The 15,295-nt window shown below is 37.8% G+C and overlaps 2 protein-coding genes across 4 annotated transcripts; both read right to left on the bottom strand.

The window, feature by feature from the left end:
- Window positions 1-65: 65 nt before the first annotated feature.
- On the bottom strand, window positions 66-7,150 carry TRM10 (tRNA (guanine(9)-N1)-methyltransferase-like protein). Its single transcript, XM_077366718.1, has 3 exons — window positions 6,556-7,150; window positions 2,529-2,888; window positions 66-448 (listed from the first exon to the last, which is right to left on the bottom strand). Exons 1-3 carry the CDS (start codon window positions 7,123-7,125, stop codon window positions 278-280), a joined length of 1,101 nt encoding a protein of 366 aa, XP_077222833.1. The 5' UTR covers window positions 7,126-7,150; the 3' UTR covers window positions 66-277.
- A 1,085-nt stretch (window positions 7,151-8,235) lies between these two features.
- On the bottom strand, window positions 8,236-15,050 carry AHG2 (Polynucleotidyl transferase, ribonuclease H-like superfamily protein). Of its 3 annotated transcripts, XM_077366868.1 has the most exons (8): window positions 14,471-15,050; window positions 13,418-13,548; window positions 12,942-13,270; window positions 11,906-12,019; window positions 10,758-10,884; window positions 10,390-10,660; window positions 9,240-9,259; window positions 8,236-9,134 (listed from the first exon to the last, which is right to left on the bottom strand). In XM_077366868.1, the coding sequence occupies exons 1-8, from the start codon at window positions 14,848-14,850 to the stop codon at window positions 8,440-8,442; spliced, it is 2,067 nt and encodes a 688-aa protein (XP_077222983.1). In that variant the 5' UTR covers window positions 14,851-15,050; the 3' UTR covers window positions 8,236-8,439. The 3 variants fall into 3 exon arrangements, with proteins under 3 accessions (XP_077222983.1, XP_077222981.1, XP_077222984.1); XM_077366866.1 differs by having other exon boundaries at window positions 8,236-9,259; window positions 14,471-15,047; XM_077366869.1 differs by having other exon boundaries at window positions 8,236-9,259; window positions 12,942-13,289; window positions 14,471-14,608.
- Window positions 15,051-15,295: the final 245 nt, after the last annotated feature.

A 15,295-nucleotide genomic window follows, 5' to 3' on the forward strand; every position in this document is an offset into this window, starting at 1 on the left:
ATCACATTCCTGTTACTTACGAATTATATTCAAAAGATCAAACCACCATTGCCAATCATCCAAGCTTCTCAACAAACACTCATGAAGTGGTCCCAATTTCCTTACCACTTCTTCCTTTTGTATTGCTGAAAATCCTGCTACTTTATTTGGGTTTCAATTTTTCGCATAGATAACATGATATAAAAACAAAACATTAACCAAAACAAAAATACAGCTGACATTTAAGAGCATGCTTCATCGCAAAACTCAGGCAAACAGTCTGATTAAGAAAATACCCTCAACCGTTAGAGGGCTCTTCTTCAATACACTTCTTTTTCCTCTCCCCATCTTCTTGCTCTTCAGCATCACATCTTTTCCTCTGAGGAACCACCTGAAAGAATGAACTTTTCCAATTTCTTGTTTCCAAGAATTTGAGTAGAATCTCAACTACTTGGTTCACAGTAAGAACCTGCTCCCCAAATCATATGGAAAAAATTAATAACAAAAAAAAAATCACATAAAGCAAGTGCATGCAAAAGCAAACAACCACGGTATTTTTTAGGCCATTTCAACTTATTACCAAAAAAAAGTGCCATAATCAATTCAGATCAGCTATGCATGTCCAACAGTAACTAACACAATGAATAAATAAGCACTTTTTCTGTTATCTGTATAAGATATTAAATGAAGAATCAACTCCAATGCACATGCCTACAGTTTTTTGTTTTTTTTTTTTTTGAACAAGAATTCAAAACCATTGCTAAGAATGCAAAACCATTGTTAAATAACAAAAAATGAAAGAAGAAATATGGCAGAGATGGTGACATGCTCTTTTTTTTTTGGTGGTAGGTAAGCTGGGATCGAACCTGCGACCTCCATGTTGAGATACAAGGCCTCAATTAATCTGATATTATATAACAGCCATTACACCCTAAAATATAAGCTTTTTGATAGCATGGGTATAAAATAATTTCTTGGATATCATGGTCAGGCTTCTTTTTTATTTTAATCAGAAGAATCATCTAGTGCATACAACGATGGTTTTAAATTTTGGCCAAAATCCGAAATTTTGGATTTAGGATGGGACTGAAACCGAAATTTGGAAAATTTCGAATTTCGGCCGAAATCCAAAATTTTGGATTTCGGTAGGGACTGAAACCAAAATTTGGCGAAATTCCGAATTTCGGCCTTTACCAAATTTCGGAATTTCGAGAATTTCGGTCCGAAATTTCGAGAAAATGTAATTTAAAAAAAAAAAGAAATGTAACAAAATTTCGTCCGAAATTGGACGAAATTTTGAAATGAATTAAATAAGCTTTTTTAATTATTACCAAATTTCGATCGAAATTTCGGAAGGGGTCCGAAACCGAAAATTTAAACCATGCATACAACTAGATCCATGTATCCAACATTTTAGGAAACTTGCTTCAGATATAAGACGCATCATACGTTTGTTACTGAAACAATCACTTTCCAAATTATGTGGTTCTGATCGACAAACTTCTGTATGTTGGTGGGTAAACCAAGTTTTTCATTTTATTTGATAGAAAAAAGGGAACAAAATGAACAAATGAGAGCTACCTTTTGTCATATATCTTTAAAATGTTATCTAACAAAAAAAAAACTGTCAAAGAAAAGAAGCACTTCTTGAAACCCCTTTGAATGGGATCCCTCTCCGCCCAGTTTTTTAAACCTAAACTTTGATGGCTCAAGAATGGGTAACCCCGCCTTGGCGGGCGTGGCGGTGTCCCAAGAAAAAATCTTGGAGAGGTAATCTGGGTCTTCACGGGTCCAATAGGTGTGGCGGATCTTGTAGAAGCGGAGGTTTGCGCAGCTCATCAAGGCCTAAAATTTGTGGTGAGAGATCAGCTTATGAATGTGGTGGTAGAAGGAGATTCTTTGAATGAAATCCTTTGGCTCAAAGGTTCACAAAAACCGCCTTGAAGATTTGACAGGCCATTTGATGAGATGTTTGATTGGGTGAGATCCTTTCCAGCAGTGTTTCTTCATGTGTGACGCTCTGCCAACAAAGTGACGGACAGTGTAGCTAGAGAAGGCATGTCTAGGGAAGTCATGGCCCTTTTTTACTCTCTTCCGCCATGATTTATGTTCTGTTTTGTGTTTGTTTTTTGCTATCTTTTGCTTCATTTCTGTATGACCACCTCGGTCTTTTCCTTTTTCAATAAAATTGGCAATCGGTTTAAAAAAATTGTTGAAACTTTCCCAACAATTAAGCATACAAGTGTACAGTAAAAAATTCTAGAAGTAGTCTAAACTGCTTACGGTTGTTCTATATCAACTCATGCTGCTAAATAGTACTCTACAGTCTACCTAATAAACTTGAGATAAAGAAACCCATGAATGTTCAACCCAAAATAAATAACCATGCTTGAAATAGTACAAATATAAACAATCTTAGACAACTATGCATGGGGTGTATGCAACACGGGCTCAAAGAATATTTTAGACTGCTTGAAGAAAAATATATTTGCGCACTCTAAGCTTTTTTTAATTAGAAACTACATAAGTATTAAAAAAAAAAACCATACCTGGGAGCTTGACATTTTCAAGTAGCTTGCAATGGGCAGCTTTGCAGATTGGATTCCCTGATCTTGTGCTTTCTTCATGGTAATCCCTTTCCATCTGTTCCGATCCACTAACCCACCGACAACATAAATTTTCTTCGGGTCAAGTTCATCTAGCACAGTTTCCGCATCCGCGGTAAGATAAACCAGATTTTCTTTCTGATCTTGCAAGGCTTCAATATAAGATTGACTCTCCTTCTCAATAAACCACTTATCAAATCCTGGAAGCTTTTGTAATTGGGCCTCTATTTCCCCTCTGCATCCTGTCAACCACAGATGTCCAGGTGAAGTACATCTCCCATTCACTGCATAACAATACATAATCTGCAATTTCCATCAGTTAATGGATTGCCACAGCATCGGGGCACATTAGAAATAGGACATTTTGAAGTAAGAAAACATTTTTAGTTTTTTTTTTTTTTTTTTTAAAAAAAAAACCTTTTCGACTATAGCACAGCATGATAGCAGGTGCATGGTCATAATAATTAGCATCATTAATAAAAAGAATATTTAATTTATTGAAAATTAATGACAGCCACAGCCATTAGTTGGAAGTAGGAATTGAATCCCAACTCATGGTTATTAGTTGAGATTCTAGGACAAATTTTGGTTTCCCTTTACTTGATGACAGCAAGACTTACGGAGGCTTATCCTGGAGTTGCATGTGCATGACATGCATGGGAAAAGTTACAATAGATGGAATGTCACACTGGATACTAATATTATATTGGTTAGCTCTAAAGTATACTTTGATGATAAAGGTAAAAGTCAGAGATCTAAAATGTTTCTGAAGAAATTTTAGATGATGCCTATGAAACAATCAAGGACATATTATTTATTCACTGTCAGATCTCGAATAAAATTTTCCTGACCAGACCTTTATCTTCTGCTTTTCTGTCGTCCTATTGAAGACCTCTAATGCACCACAACTATTTCCCCATCATGAATCTATCCTGATTTTAAGCATGATAAATTTTTTTGGCTGAAATATTTTGGTTTCAGAGAGTCATAAAATGAAATTGCACTGGACTCCACAAATTACAGAATTTTGATCCAAAATTTCAATCATTTCAGGCATTTTGGTTTCGTTTCGGTCAAAACAACCAAAATTTTACGCCGTAAGTGGTTTCAATTCCAAGCAAAACCTTATTCCTCATCACTGCGTGCATTCTCAATCTAGTTCCATCCTCATGCTTTCAAATTGTTTCCCAGTTGTTTAATGCTTTACACTACTACCTTCATCTTTTCCTTCCCACAAAAGTCCCTCTGAATCTTAATATCTTTTTGGCAACCCCTTTGAGCGTAATAAATAAAGGACATTAAATAAGTCAGCAGATTAACCAATGCTAACTTCTTCTACATTCTTTCCATCACGGAGATCTAAAGAGCTTTCAAAGGGATACCCTCTCCAAGAGTAAGGCCCAAATATGATAGACAATTTGTCCTTTCAACACCCTAGAAGATGTGCGAACATGCCCACCCTCTCGTCTTGCAAATCAAACTTGGTAATGGAGCTTTTCCCATATGCACCTTCAAACCCGACACCATCTCAAACCCTCTAGAAATTATCTTCAGACTCATCACGGGTCTCCGAGTCCCTACAAGGAGCTCACACTCAACCAACACCCTCTTTTCTTGCACCCCACAAGGCTACTGAATGCGTCTCCAATGAGTGAACAAGAATGGGGATAGAGGATCTCCCTGCCTCAACTCCCAAGAGCTATAAAAGTAGCAGACCGATTTACTATTCACGAGAATCATAAAGAAGGGAGAAGAAATATACACTTGAATCCAAGATCTCCACTTCTGTCCAAACCACATTCTCCCCAACGGGCAAAGCAAGAACCCACAATCCGCATGATTGTAGGCCTTCTACATATCGATATTATATATATGCCCACTTTCTCCTCTGCTTTTCCATGTGTCGAGACATTCATTGGCAATGAGAAGCCCATCAGGATTTGGCTCTCCTCCACAAAAACACCCTGGCATGGACTAATCACCTCCTCCATTACCCTTCTCAGTGTAATGAATAAAGTCTTGGCAATGATTTTTCCTCTTCACCTTTTGGATAGTGACCTTACGTATTAGTAAGCTAGTTTTTCCTTCTACTGAATTCCATGCTTTCTTTGATATTTGCTTGCTAGTTCTTTGTCTAATTTTTGAAACAAATCTTGGTCGCATGGTCAATAGAGAATGAGAAAGCAAGGTGTTTGCATAGGATTTTCTGATTTGCGAACTTGCATACCATATGGAAGGAGAGATGCCTTGCGCATCAACCTTATGGCTATGATCTAGAGAATAATATTGGAGGTAACACACATGGTTATATTTTTTTCACCAGCACATGTCAATTTTGAAGGGTATCAAAGTTTGGAGTTTGATTCCTTGATATCACCCACATAACAAAAAAACCCATATATCTAGAAAATATTAATGCTCGTTCCATTAATAAGATGAGTAAGTTGTAAAGTAAAAGAAATGGTACCGTCATCAGCTTTCAAAACATGTGAATTTTAAATTATCCTTTTGTTAATAGCTTGAATTATCTATATTTAGAATGAACTTATTTGTTCCAGACATGAGCAACAATGCATGTCACTAATTTTTTATCTTGTTATTGTCTTGCTTACATGATGATTCCTATGTGCGTATTTTCATTCCCATAAGTTTCTTGTTAAATTTTCATTGTTCCCATGGAGTCAGAGACTTATATAAACTTCCACAAAGTACTTCCACTTCTGTAGGAATCAAAGTCTCTAGACTACCACCAAAGTTTCGTTTCTTAGGTTAGAGTTGTAGATATGCATTGTGAGGGTGAATAATTTCCCAAACATGAGAGTCTAGATATGTTTGAAAGGTTAGTTTAAGCTCAATTTTGATGCAAAAGCAAGAAAATCTAGGGAAAACTAAAAATCCATCATCATAGTAAGGAATGGGATCATATCCAATATCCAATTGATCCTCCTCTAAAATCATCTAAACAATTATTCTATATATCTAAATACAACATCAAAACCTAGGAAGATCATCTAGGTATCTGATCAGAAGTCATACTACTATTCGATCATCAATTTAGGCCATCCATCTAGTGATCCTAACAAGTTAGTTTGGATGGGATGGCCCATTATACAGAACCCACACCATCCAGACAATCTTGTCCATAACAGATAAGAGAAAGGAAATTGATCATGCAGATAGGATCGTCTGATCAGAATGATCTTGATCATGCAGTTAGGATCATGGTTTAAAATTTCGGTTTCAGTAACCGTTTCGGACCCCACAGAAAAACGAAATTTCGGCGAAATCCGAAATTTGGTATTAAGCGTCGAAATTTGGGTTTGAAATTTCGAAACTTCGGACCGGACTGAAATTCCAAAATTTCGACCGAAATTTTGTAGCAATTTTTTTTATTAAAAAAATGGCAGTAAAACGAAATTGGCGAAATTCAGAATTTCGGTGAATTTCGGTTTCGGTCCCCACCGAAATTTCGGAATTTGGTCGAAATTTAAAACCATGGTTAGGATTGACATGAAAACATTGCAAATAAAAATGTGAGTCGCAATATCAACTCCATGGAATCCCCTAAATTTGCAAATAAAAAATAAATAAGGCTACTGATATTGACACTACCTTGTTTTGATAATTGCACTAACTACCCTTGTCTTTTCTTTCTTAATTTGGTTCTGAGAGTTTTTTGGAAATCATGATAACCTTTGACATATGGTTAAATAGTAAAAGACAAGGTGAGTAAGTGCGATTATCAAAGCATGGTAATGCAAATATTGATATTGGCAGGACCATGTTTTAATAATTGCACAAACTCAGCTTGTCTTTTTTTTTCTTTTTTAATTGAGTTTTAGGGAACAATGTTTAAAAACCTTTGACAATGTTTAAAAAATAAACGACAGTGAAAATTAGTGCAATTATTGAAACAAGGTAGTGCCAATATCAGTAACGAAAATAAAAAAACCCTAGGGCAAACACAGACCTGCTGAACGAGGCTGCTGATCTCATTAGGGTTCATGAGATCCGAGAATTCGAGATCAATAATAATCTTCTGACCCATTTCCCTCGCTTTTCTCAACCTTTCCATCTTTTTCCCTCTCTCCTCTGACCTTTTTCCCATCCTCTCTTTCCTCAACTCTTTTCTCGACTCTATAAGCTTCGATTTTTCCTCCTCTGAAACGCTCGCTAGTTTCTCTGCCCATTCTTGTCTTTTCTTCTCAACGTGTTTCTGTTTTTTCTCTTTGGCAAAGGCTTTTCTCTCTGCCTTCTTCGCCTCGTATTTCTGCAGCTTTAGAACCTTCTTTCTCGCATTCTTCGACAGAGTAGGAGGAGTGGGATTGGGATTGGGATTGGGATCATTGATTTGATCTTCAGGGGTGGTGCCATTACCATTTTCTATGGCTTCTTCCATTTGGGATTTTGCTAGGGTTTTTCTCCGCTGTAGATAGGAGCAAGTTTCAAGTCCTTGCGGTGGCGCGTTCTGAAAATAACGTTCTCGATCTGCTAATGGGTGTCCGTACGTACGAGCGAGTACACAAAAAAGTATGGACATGTCTCCCCTTTTTCTTCCCTGGGCCAGCCCCCTGTGAATTATGACTACCCTTTTACACTCCAACAACTCCAACAAGGTAGGGCGTGGGCCAAGGTAGAAAAGGGGGAGAATATATCATTTATTGGGCCCATTACCCAAAACTCTCATCATAGGATGATCTTAACCGTCCGTTCTGGATAAAACTTCTACTGACCGGAGCATGTTTCTTGGGGCCCAACATCAATCCCAGCTTAGTTTTTTTTTTGGGTGTGCTTGCATTTGCTAGGGGTGCAACTCGGGTCGGGTTGGGTCGGGTTGAGGCTAACCCGACCTAACCCGAGGAACCCATTTTTCCAACCTGACCCGACCCAACCCGATTTCTAACCCGGCTGGACCCAACCCGACCCAACCCGATTTGCAATTGGGTCAACCCGACCCAACCCGATTTCCAATTTATGCACATGCTTTCTGTGGGCCCCACTGTTTTTTTTTTTTTGCTCACATTTCCACAGAGGCATCCACCATATAAAAACTCTGTAACTGAACTGAAGGATAAATTTATGTTGAAATTTAAGCACATTTCTAGCTTCAATGGGAAATGTGTTCAGTTGAAATCGGGTTTCGGATCGGATTGCCCGAAACCCCAACCCGACCCAACCCGATTTCCAATTCGGGTTGATTTTTCCCAACCCAACCCAACCCAACCCAAATTCGGGACCCAACCCAAATTCGGGTTCAACCCGACCTAAGTTGCACCCCTAGCATTTGCATAGTTGCATGTACATAAAAAAAAAAAACTCTACAGTAGGAGCAACATTTTTCATGAAAAGAAAGCCAGCATGTTTGGACCCATCGCTATGTGTATAGTGATCGAGTCTATGAGAACTGTTGTCCCATAAGACGGCCATACATTCAATTGTAGAGAGAAGGTAAAAACCGTGATGTTTAATTCAGAATCATTTATCTTCGATCTTTACTAATGATTTTATGCTCCATGCTGGCTCTCTCTCTCATGAATCCCTTTTTTGTTGGGTTCTTCCTCTCTCATATGTCTGCAGATCCTCACCACTAAGCAGCTCGAAACATGATAGTGCCCATATCATTAGCCTACATATAAAATGAAGGGCGCCCTTGGAAAAACTAGCAGCAAGGGCACCTCCCAATGCACATTGAGAAGTTGAGATCCATTTTATTTTTACAGGTACACATGAAGTTTGAACCCCAGACTTCAACACTAAATTGGGAGCATTTGGAACCAATGACCACAGTATTGAGCTTCGTTTAACTGAACCTTGCATCATAAAAGAATATAAATAACATTAGAGAGGAAAAGACTCATAATTTCTCACGTGCTTCTTGCTTGTTTCCCAACAGAGACCCACTAACATACAAAGTATCCAAGACCCGTCCACATGAAAAAGAATGATATTTTACAGTACCTTTCTTGCCTCTATCTATGCTCTCTGACTCACTTTCTCTACCACTTTCTGTTTCCTGGGTCTCTGTCTCTTCACCTAATTCCACATCTGTTTTCCATCTAATTCCTACTGCTTTGGCCTGGTCTGCAAACAAGAACCTTGAGATAGGAGAGCTACAAATCTTTTTATAAACATCATAATTGGCAGCACAAGTTTTGCCACCATCCAATAATTTAGCCAGAGGGTGTAACACCGATATCGCGTCATTTCTTTTCTCTAGAGAATCCTTCAAAACAAGAAAATCAGTGGTGAATTCCTGCTTGCTGAACTGAATAAATGCCGCAGTTTTATCCAAGTAATAGATGGACGTGACAGAATCCTGACCAAACACTTTACAGATGCAATCTCTTAACTCTCTTGGCTTAAACTTGTATGGGAATCCCCATATTATGACAATGTTTTCAAATACAATCTTTGGGTATCTCCTTTTATGATTCTGAAAGCCAAACTCCAAAATCTCACTGCCAGTCTTTAAATCGATGATTGTTCCACTGTTCCAGCCGAGGTATAGAAGATTTATGTGTTTCTGGAGCAGCTCATTTTTCACCAATCCTGTACATGGCAAATGGAGTTTGAAGTCAATACCTAAATGACTGCACGCTTGAGCAAAGACACACCCAGTCATAAAAGCATCATAGCCTGCTTCGTGTTTGGCACCTGAATTCCAGCTAGATGACCTGCAGAGGAACCTTAAGTAAGAAAATCTATGTCACAAATATCTGAAATCTTTTCAAAATATCGGGTTTTTATCGTGGCATTTTGATAAAACGATAAAATCCCGAAATAATCCCGAGATTTAAAAAATATAGCGATATTTAACTTTATATCATAAAATATCGTGATAATATCACGAGTATCCTGAATATCGCCTGAACCTTAAGTAAGAAAATGGATAGGTGCTACCACTGGCATTCTCAGCAAAGCATGGGGCACAGGCATAGACAAACAGATAGTGGCTTTGTATTTCCACGAAATGTAAAGAAATAAAAAATGCTTCAAAACTGGGTAATCAGTATAGTTTAAATTCAGAGCCCACAGGGTAAGTCGAATGGTGAAATTTTTTTTTCACGATTTTCAAATATCGTTAAAAAATTTGTCTTGTTGCTGAGATTTTTGAAAAAAATTGTCTTGTTGCTGAGATAGACCAGTTGTAATTTATAATTTCAAAAGTCAGTTATTGAAAGAGAGAATAAAATAAAACCTGACAAACTTGTGTCTTCTCATGTTCACGTTTTTTTAAGGCCGTGTCTGGCAGCCAGGAATTTTTTCCTTGATAAATCAGTGTCTCCAAGGGGTGAGATAGGGGTAAGGGCAGGCTAGGAGGAAAGAGATTTGACTTGAGAGGGCATGATTGAAATGAGCCTGAGAAGTGGCTAAATATCACGAAAAAGTCATCCTATTTTTAGCAGAGTTTTTTGTTTCCTGATTTTTAGCCACTTGTCACCACTTGAAGACACTAGTTTTCTGATTTTTGTTTCCTAATTTCTAGCCACTTCACCCTCATCTATCATGAAAAAAATTCATGGTAGCCAAACGTGCCCTAAATTTTTTGGTGGGTCATGTTCAGATTCATTTTAACTGCTGACAGATAACACTAGTAAATTTTGGATTCACGCCCGGCATCAGAAATTACAAGTCAAGCCAATGCAAACCCTCAGCTTCTGCAAACCAAGGAATCAAGCAATTCCAACCTAGCGTGGAAGCAACTATTGAGGACAAGGACAGCAGAAAGAACTGAATTTCTTTTTTTTCGAACACTCAGTAATGATATGGAAGTGAGTCCTACAAGAAAGACTTCAGAGCAAACCTCATTTCATCAGCTTGCACCTCAACCTTCACGCATGGACGAGAAGCCAAACTATAATTGTTCGAAGGGCAAACAATTTGTGGACACAAGAGGGCAAAAGCCGAAGATAGTGACGTGCTGTTTCTCTTCATCAGATGCTGAAGTAAAGAGTCAGCCTTCAGAAGGTGCTTAGTGTCAATGATGCACGGGAATAATTTGTGGACAGAAGAGGCGAACTCTGCTACAGAAGAAGGAAGAGGACCAAAGAATTTACTGTATATGTGCGCAAGATCTGCATAAGATGAAAGAAATATCAGATATCAATGTCTTGTAAAGAGAGTAAGAGCATATTATAAGATCTTTTCCTTAAGAATTTGAGAGAAATTTACCTAAAAAACAATTGTGACCAACAATCAATTTTTGCTCTGAAGCAAGAAGCTCAATAACATGGCGGAAACCCACTGCAGTTTTAATCTTCACCTCAGTTTCCTTGCGTACATCTTCCTTGACCTCTTTCTGAGGAAGAAGATAAACATGAGATACATAAATTCCAAGCCATCATATATTGAAAAGTGTGACTAATATTTTATTTTATTTTGAAATGGCAAGAGTGACTAATATTATATCCTTGTTGTTCTTAGGAATTGCCATGATTGCAATTACTATTGCCAAGATTGCAAATTTTCATTTTAGAAATTACTTAAATAGTTAAATAGCCAGATTACTAAATTAGAAGCTTAAATTGTTTGATAATTCATAAATCATATTTAGAAAAACACAACTCAATAATTTATATCTATTTAAAAATTGCCCTAATTTTTTGTATTTTAAAATTTGTTTCATATTTTATTTTTTATTTTTCCATGGAGAGAAGTGTCCCCATGTAGGAATCTTCTGAGGTTGCAGAGTTGAACACCTTAGCTTAGATTTTCAAGAATTTTTAAAAATTCATGTGAAAAGTAAATATCTGAAAAAAAAAAATCAACACATTTAATTTCAAGGGCACATTGATATTCTCATGTGCCACTGTTAAGAAATTTCACAGCGGACTAATATTCAGTTAGGCCCAATGGCAAGAATACCGGAGATCCACATTTTCCAACCTGTAAATTGAATATGTTGGCTGAAATTCAAGGCAGAGCATTGCTGACCATGGCAATTTTCTTTCTGTCCAGTTGAGAGAGGCAGTTTTTTACAATGGCATACATCCCCAAAAGATTATACATTCAACTGTAAGGAATATCTAGAGCAGAAAGTGGTCTTAGAAACAAAAATGTTCAAGGAGAATATCTCAATATCGCATAAGTTCTAAAAAATAAAGGAAGCCTCTTTTTTTTAATGGCAAAATAAAGGAAGCTAATTTGCCATCTTCTGAAAAGAAAGAAATGTAGGAGTAAATTGGACTTCTTCATTGTGAAATCACCAAATTCTGAAAACTGGTTCTGACTTCCAAATTCAAGAAAACTGCCTTTTAAAATGAAGATCCTCTAGTATCAGAATATATTAGAGCTTTTTAATTTCCTTATTAGTTTCTTACCATAAGCAAGGCCTTATCATCCTCTGTGTCTGCATACACTACTAACTTCTGCTCAGAGGAATGTTCGCCATTCACACGAACATACGAGAGGTCTTCGAAATGCTTTCCTAGGACCTGTTCATGGCCAGTTTCCTTGGTTAGCAACAGGTAGCACTAAAACCATAGCACCTCAAAAGTAAGAATTTATTCTGCATGAACATAAGTCAATTTGCTTATCTTGTGAAACCCAGACAGAGAGCAAAAAGATAACAAATATGTGCCTTTTTCAAACATTTTTGGAATGGAGGTGCTTCGTAATTTTGGATAAAGCATTAGCAGAAAAGTGAGACTCTAGAATATGGAGAAGCAACATTAATAAGAAAACAGTTCCAATCTAAGCCTACTATTATATATTTATATCCTCAAAAAATGTAGCAATTCAAAATAACCATTTCTTAATCTTTTCTAATTACGGGCAGTCCAGAGTTCAAAATGGCCGTCGTCACCCATCATATATGCCTGTCAAAGAAATGGAGGCATAAGGCAAAGCTGATGATAGGGGTCAGATCAAGACATACAGTAGGCGCAAGAAAGGGCAAAACAATAAATTCCATATTGAAGGGACAAAAAAGTAAATTCCAAGCTTTCAGTTGGAAGCTCGAAGATGAGGAGGCCCCTACTTGGGAGAGTTAGAAGGTGAGTACAGTTATATTAGAGTCACTTAAGTCATTATCGGTATTTTAGTCTATGTTTGTCTGTTTCAAGTCACTCAAGTGATATATGTAATAAAGATGGGGCTCATCATTCCCACGACATGTTTCAATGGGAAAGCTTCAAGTCGTAGAGTTTAGAGGTTGGGCTTTTATTTTCACTACTCTGATCCTCAATCAGTATCATACACCAGGTTCGTGCATGGCCACATCCAAGTGGCCAACTTTTGTTTAGAATCACCGGCTAAACAAATGACAGTTCAAAATTACTAGAATGCTTTTGAATTTTCTTTAACGTGAAATCATGCTAACCATAGGAGAACTAAAGGAAACAGAACCAACTTTACCTGCCGAATCAATGTCAGCTGATGAGAAGTGAAATTATTCAGCATAAGAGCCGGGCGCATCTTGAAGAAGATGGTCTGTAATTGTTGTTTGGATTCATCAGAAGTTCGTTCAAACTGACACCCTTCAGTTGCGCCCTGTAACAACTGGTCGCGCCACTCACGGAATCGATTCTTCATCCGCTCAGAAAAAAGAATATCAGCAGTACTCACTAATGGTACTTCTCTCACATCTTTCGAGTCACATTGAGAATTGACAAACTCATCCTCATATGCCAAGCCAACACTACGTAGTGCTTCAGCTTCTTGTGCTCTGGATAAATAAGATATTCCTGTGATTTTTGGAGCATTCTGAATATTCAGAAACAGCAAATTATAGGAGGAAGTTCAAAGGTTATATGTGTAACTAAGCAACCAAATGCATCATTTCAGTAGGGAAAGGAAATATGCTAAAAGCTAGCAATCCGAAAAGATGATACCTTCATGTATCCAAGCATTGAAATCGAATTGGTGTTTAGCCAGGAAGTCAATCGATGTTGTCTGACAGAGAAATTCATATGATGACCCATCAACTGGAAGCTCTTTACGAGGAAATATATAAAAATTGTGCCTGCCAAATTAAAATGAAACTAGAATATAATAGCTCCCCACATTGCCGTAAATCTTAGTTCAAATATCCAGCTCGACATCCATGAATCATCAGAATAAAATACAAGTACAGTTGGGGCTCTAATTATTAATGTTCCATAAGTTTATAAACTCTTATTTCTTATTGGGTAGACTAGGAACCAACATCGTTCCACTGCTGATAATTTATACTCTCTTATTTCTAATACTTAATACAAAAATCCAGTGATATATGACATAAGAGAGTCCCTTCTTAGGAAACATAGTTCAAATACATACATATGAACAATAATTCTATTCAAAGTGCATATTGTATGTCAGTACCTACTCCATATAGGTATATACGAAACGCTCTTCTGTGGAATTCGTTGTGATGATTGCAGCAACCATAGACTCTAGCATGGCAGTAGCAATGACAGATGAAAGCACGGCAGCAACACCCTACTCTCGCTTGACAATGGCAATAGGAGGACGCCCGTTTTTTTTACTAGACAGGTGTAGATTCTAGGGCACAAGAAACATGAGAAGTACAAGGGCAAAGAGTTATGTTTTGTTTTTCCAAATAGCACGCGACTAGGGTAAGGGAGGTGGACAAACACTTATCTGGTAAATAATACTCTCTAATAGCTTATGTAAAATGCGGCCACCAATAATATTAATTATTAGATCCCCAACATTCAAAAGTTACAATGAAATGCAAGTACAAGACACCAAAACCACAAATTTCATCCACAAAAACATATCCAAGCTCCAAACTTTCCTTTCTTAAGTAACTTCTATAAATTGTCATTGTTTTTCAAAAACTATACCACATAATCATTCCAAACCCTAGCAAAAATCTTACAGCATCATCTAAAAAAATTCAAAATCAGCAGAAAATCAGAACACAAAACAAGAAAACTCACGGATGAGCTACGAAAGATTCCTTCAAACCGTCCCAACGGAACGGGCAAACACCAAACTGAACTACCGCGAATTTTTCCGCGGAATCTTTCACTTTCAGATAACGAACATCGAATCGATCAAATTCGAAGGATTCTCTCCACGGAGCGCTCGTTACACCGGTCATCTCGAGATCTACGGACACGAAATCCGCGTCTCGGACATGGAGTCTGAGATCTTCGAGCGCCGATTCGAAGTTTGATATTGTCACTTTATTCACGGAGATTGACGAGGTTGCAGAGGAAAAACTCCGGCGAAGAGAAGGAAAATGTGAGCGACCTAGGGTTAGGGTTAGAGTTTCTGAAATGGCTCTATACAGTAGCCATGGTTTCTTCATTTTCATCTCATCTCTTTCCCACAGACATTTGTTTTTTGTTCAGAGGAGGCGAGCGAGAGAAGGTTATGATTTTCAAGTGGTGAAAGAGGGAAAAGCGGCGTGGTATCTCGTATTTATAGTACTGGGGACTTCTAACATACGCCTTATGTACACCGAGGGGTTCGGCCGCGTTCCCGTTCACGTATTTGTCTTAAAAGTTAGAAGTTAAAACTACGGCTGCAACTTGGGTTGGGTTTTACGCAACCCGCATTGACTCGACCCGAAAATAACATGGGTCAGGTTTAGAAATCATGGGTCTTGGGTAGGGTAGGGTTTTAAGTTGGAAAATCCGACTCGATCTTGGGTAGGGCAGGGACTACAGAAAAAAAAAGGGGAAGTGATATTTACACCCCTTTTGATTACCAGGGACACCCAACGTCAGTGTATCAATGGCAAAAAGGGAGATGATGTA

This window comes from Tasmannia lanceolata, unplaced genomic scaffold (genome assembly GCF_043159265.1).
Source record: "Tasmannia lanceolata isolate RefF3 unplaced genomic scaffold, GAP_Taslan_0.1 ptg000023l, whole genome shotgun sequence".
Taxonomy (NCBI): Eukaryota; Viridiplantae; Streptophyta; class Magnoliopsida; order Canellales; family Winteraceae; genus Tasmannia; species Tasmannia lanceolata.

Bases quoted from the DNA above. Each gene is read 5' to 3' on its own strand.
- TRM10 (XM_077366718.1), bottom strand. From the start codon at position 7,125: ATGTCCATACTTTTTTGTGTACTCGCTCGTACGTACGGACACCCATTA. The intron at 2,889-6,555 runs GTCTGTGTTTGC...TGGAAATTGCAG, and splicing joins TCAGCAGCCTCGTTCAGCAG to ATTATGTATTGTTATGCAGT. The intron at 449-2,528 runs GTATGGTTTTTT...TTTGGGGAGCAG, and splicing joins TGAAAATGTCAAGCTCCCAG to GTTCTTACTGTGAACCAAGT.
- AHG2 (XM_077366866.1), bottom strand. From the start codon at position 14,850: ATGAAAATGAAGAAACCATGGCTACTGTATAGAGCCATTTCAGAAACT. The intron at 12,020-12,941 runs GTAAAGTTGGTT...GGCCATGAACAG, and splicing joins AGCTGACATTGATTCGGCAG to GTCCTAGGAAAGCATTTCGA. The intron at 10,885-11,905 runs GTAAGAAACTAA...CTTCTTCCTCAG, and splicing joins ATGATAAGGCCTTGCTTATG to AAAGAGGTCAAGGAAGATGT.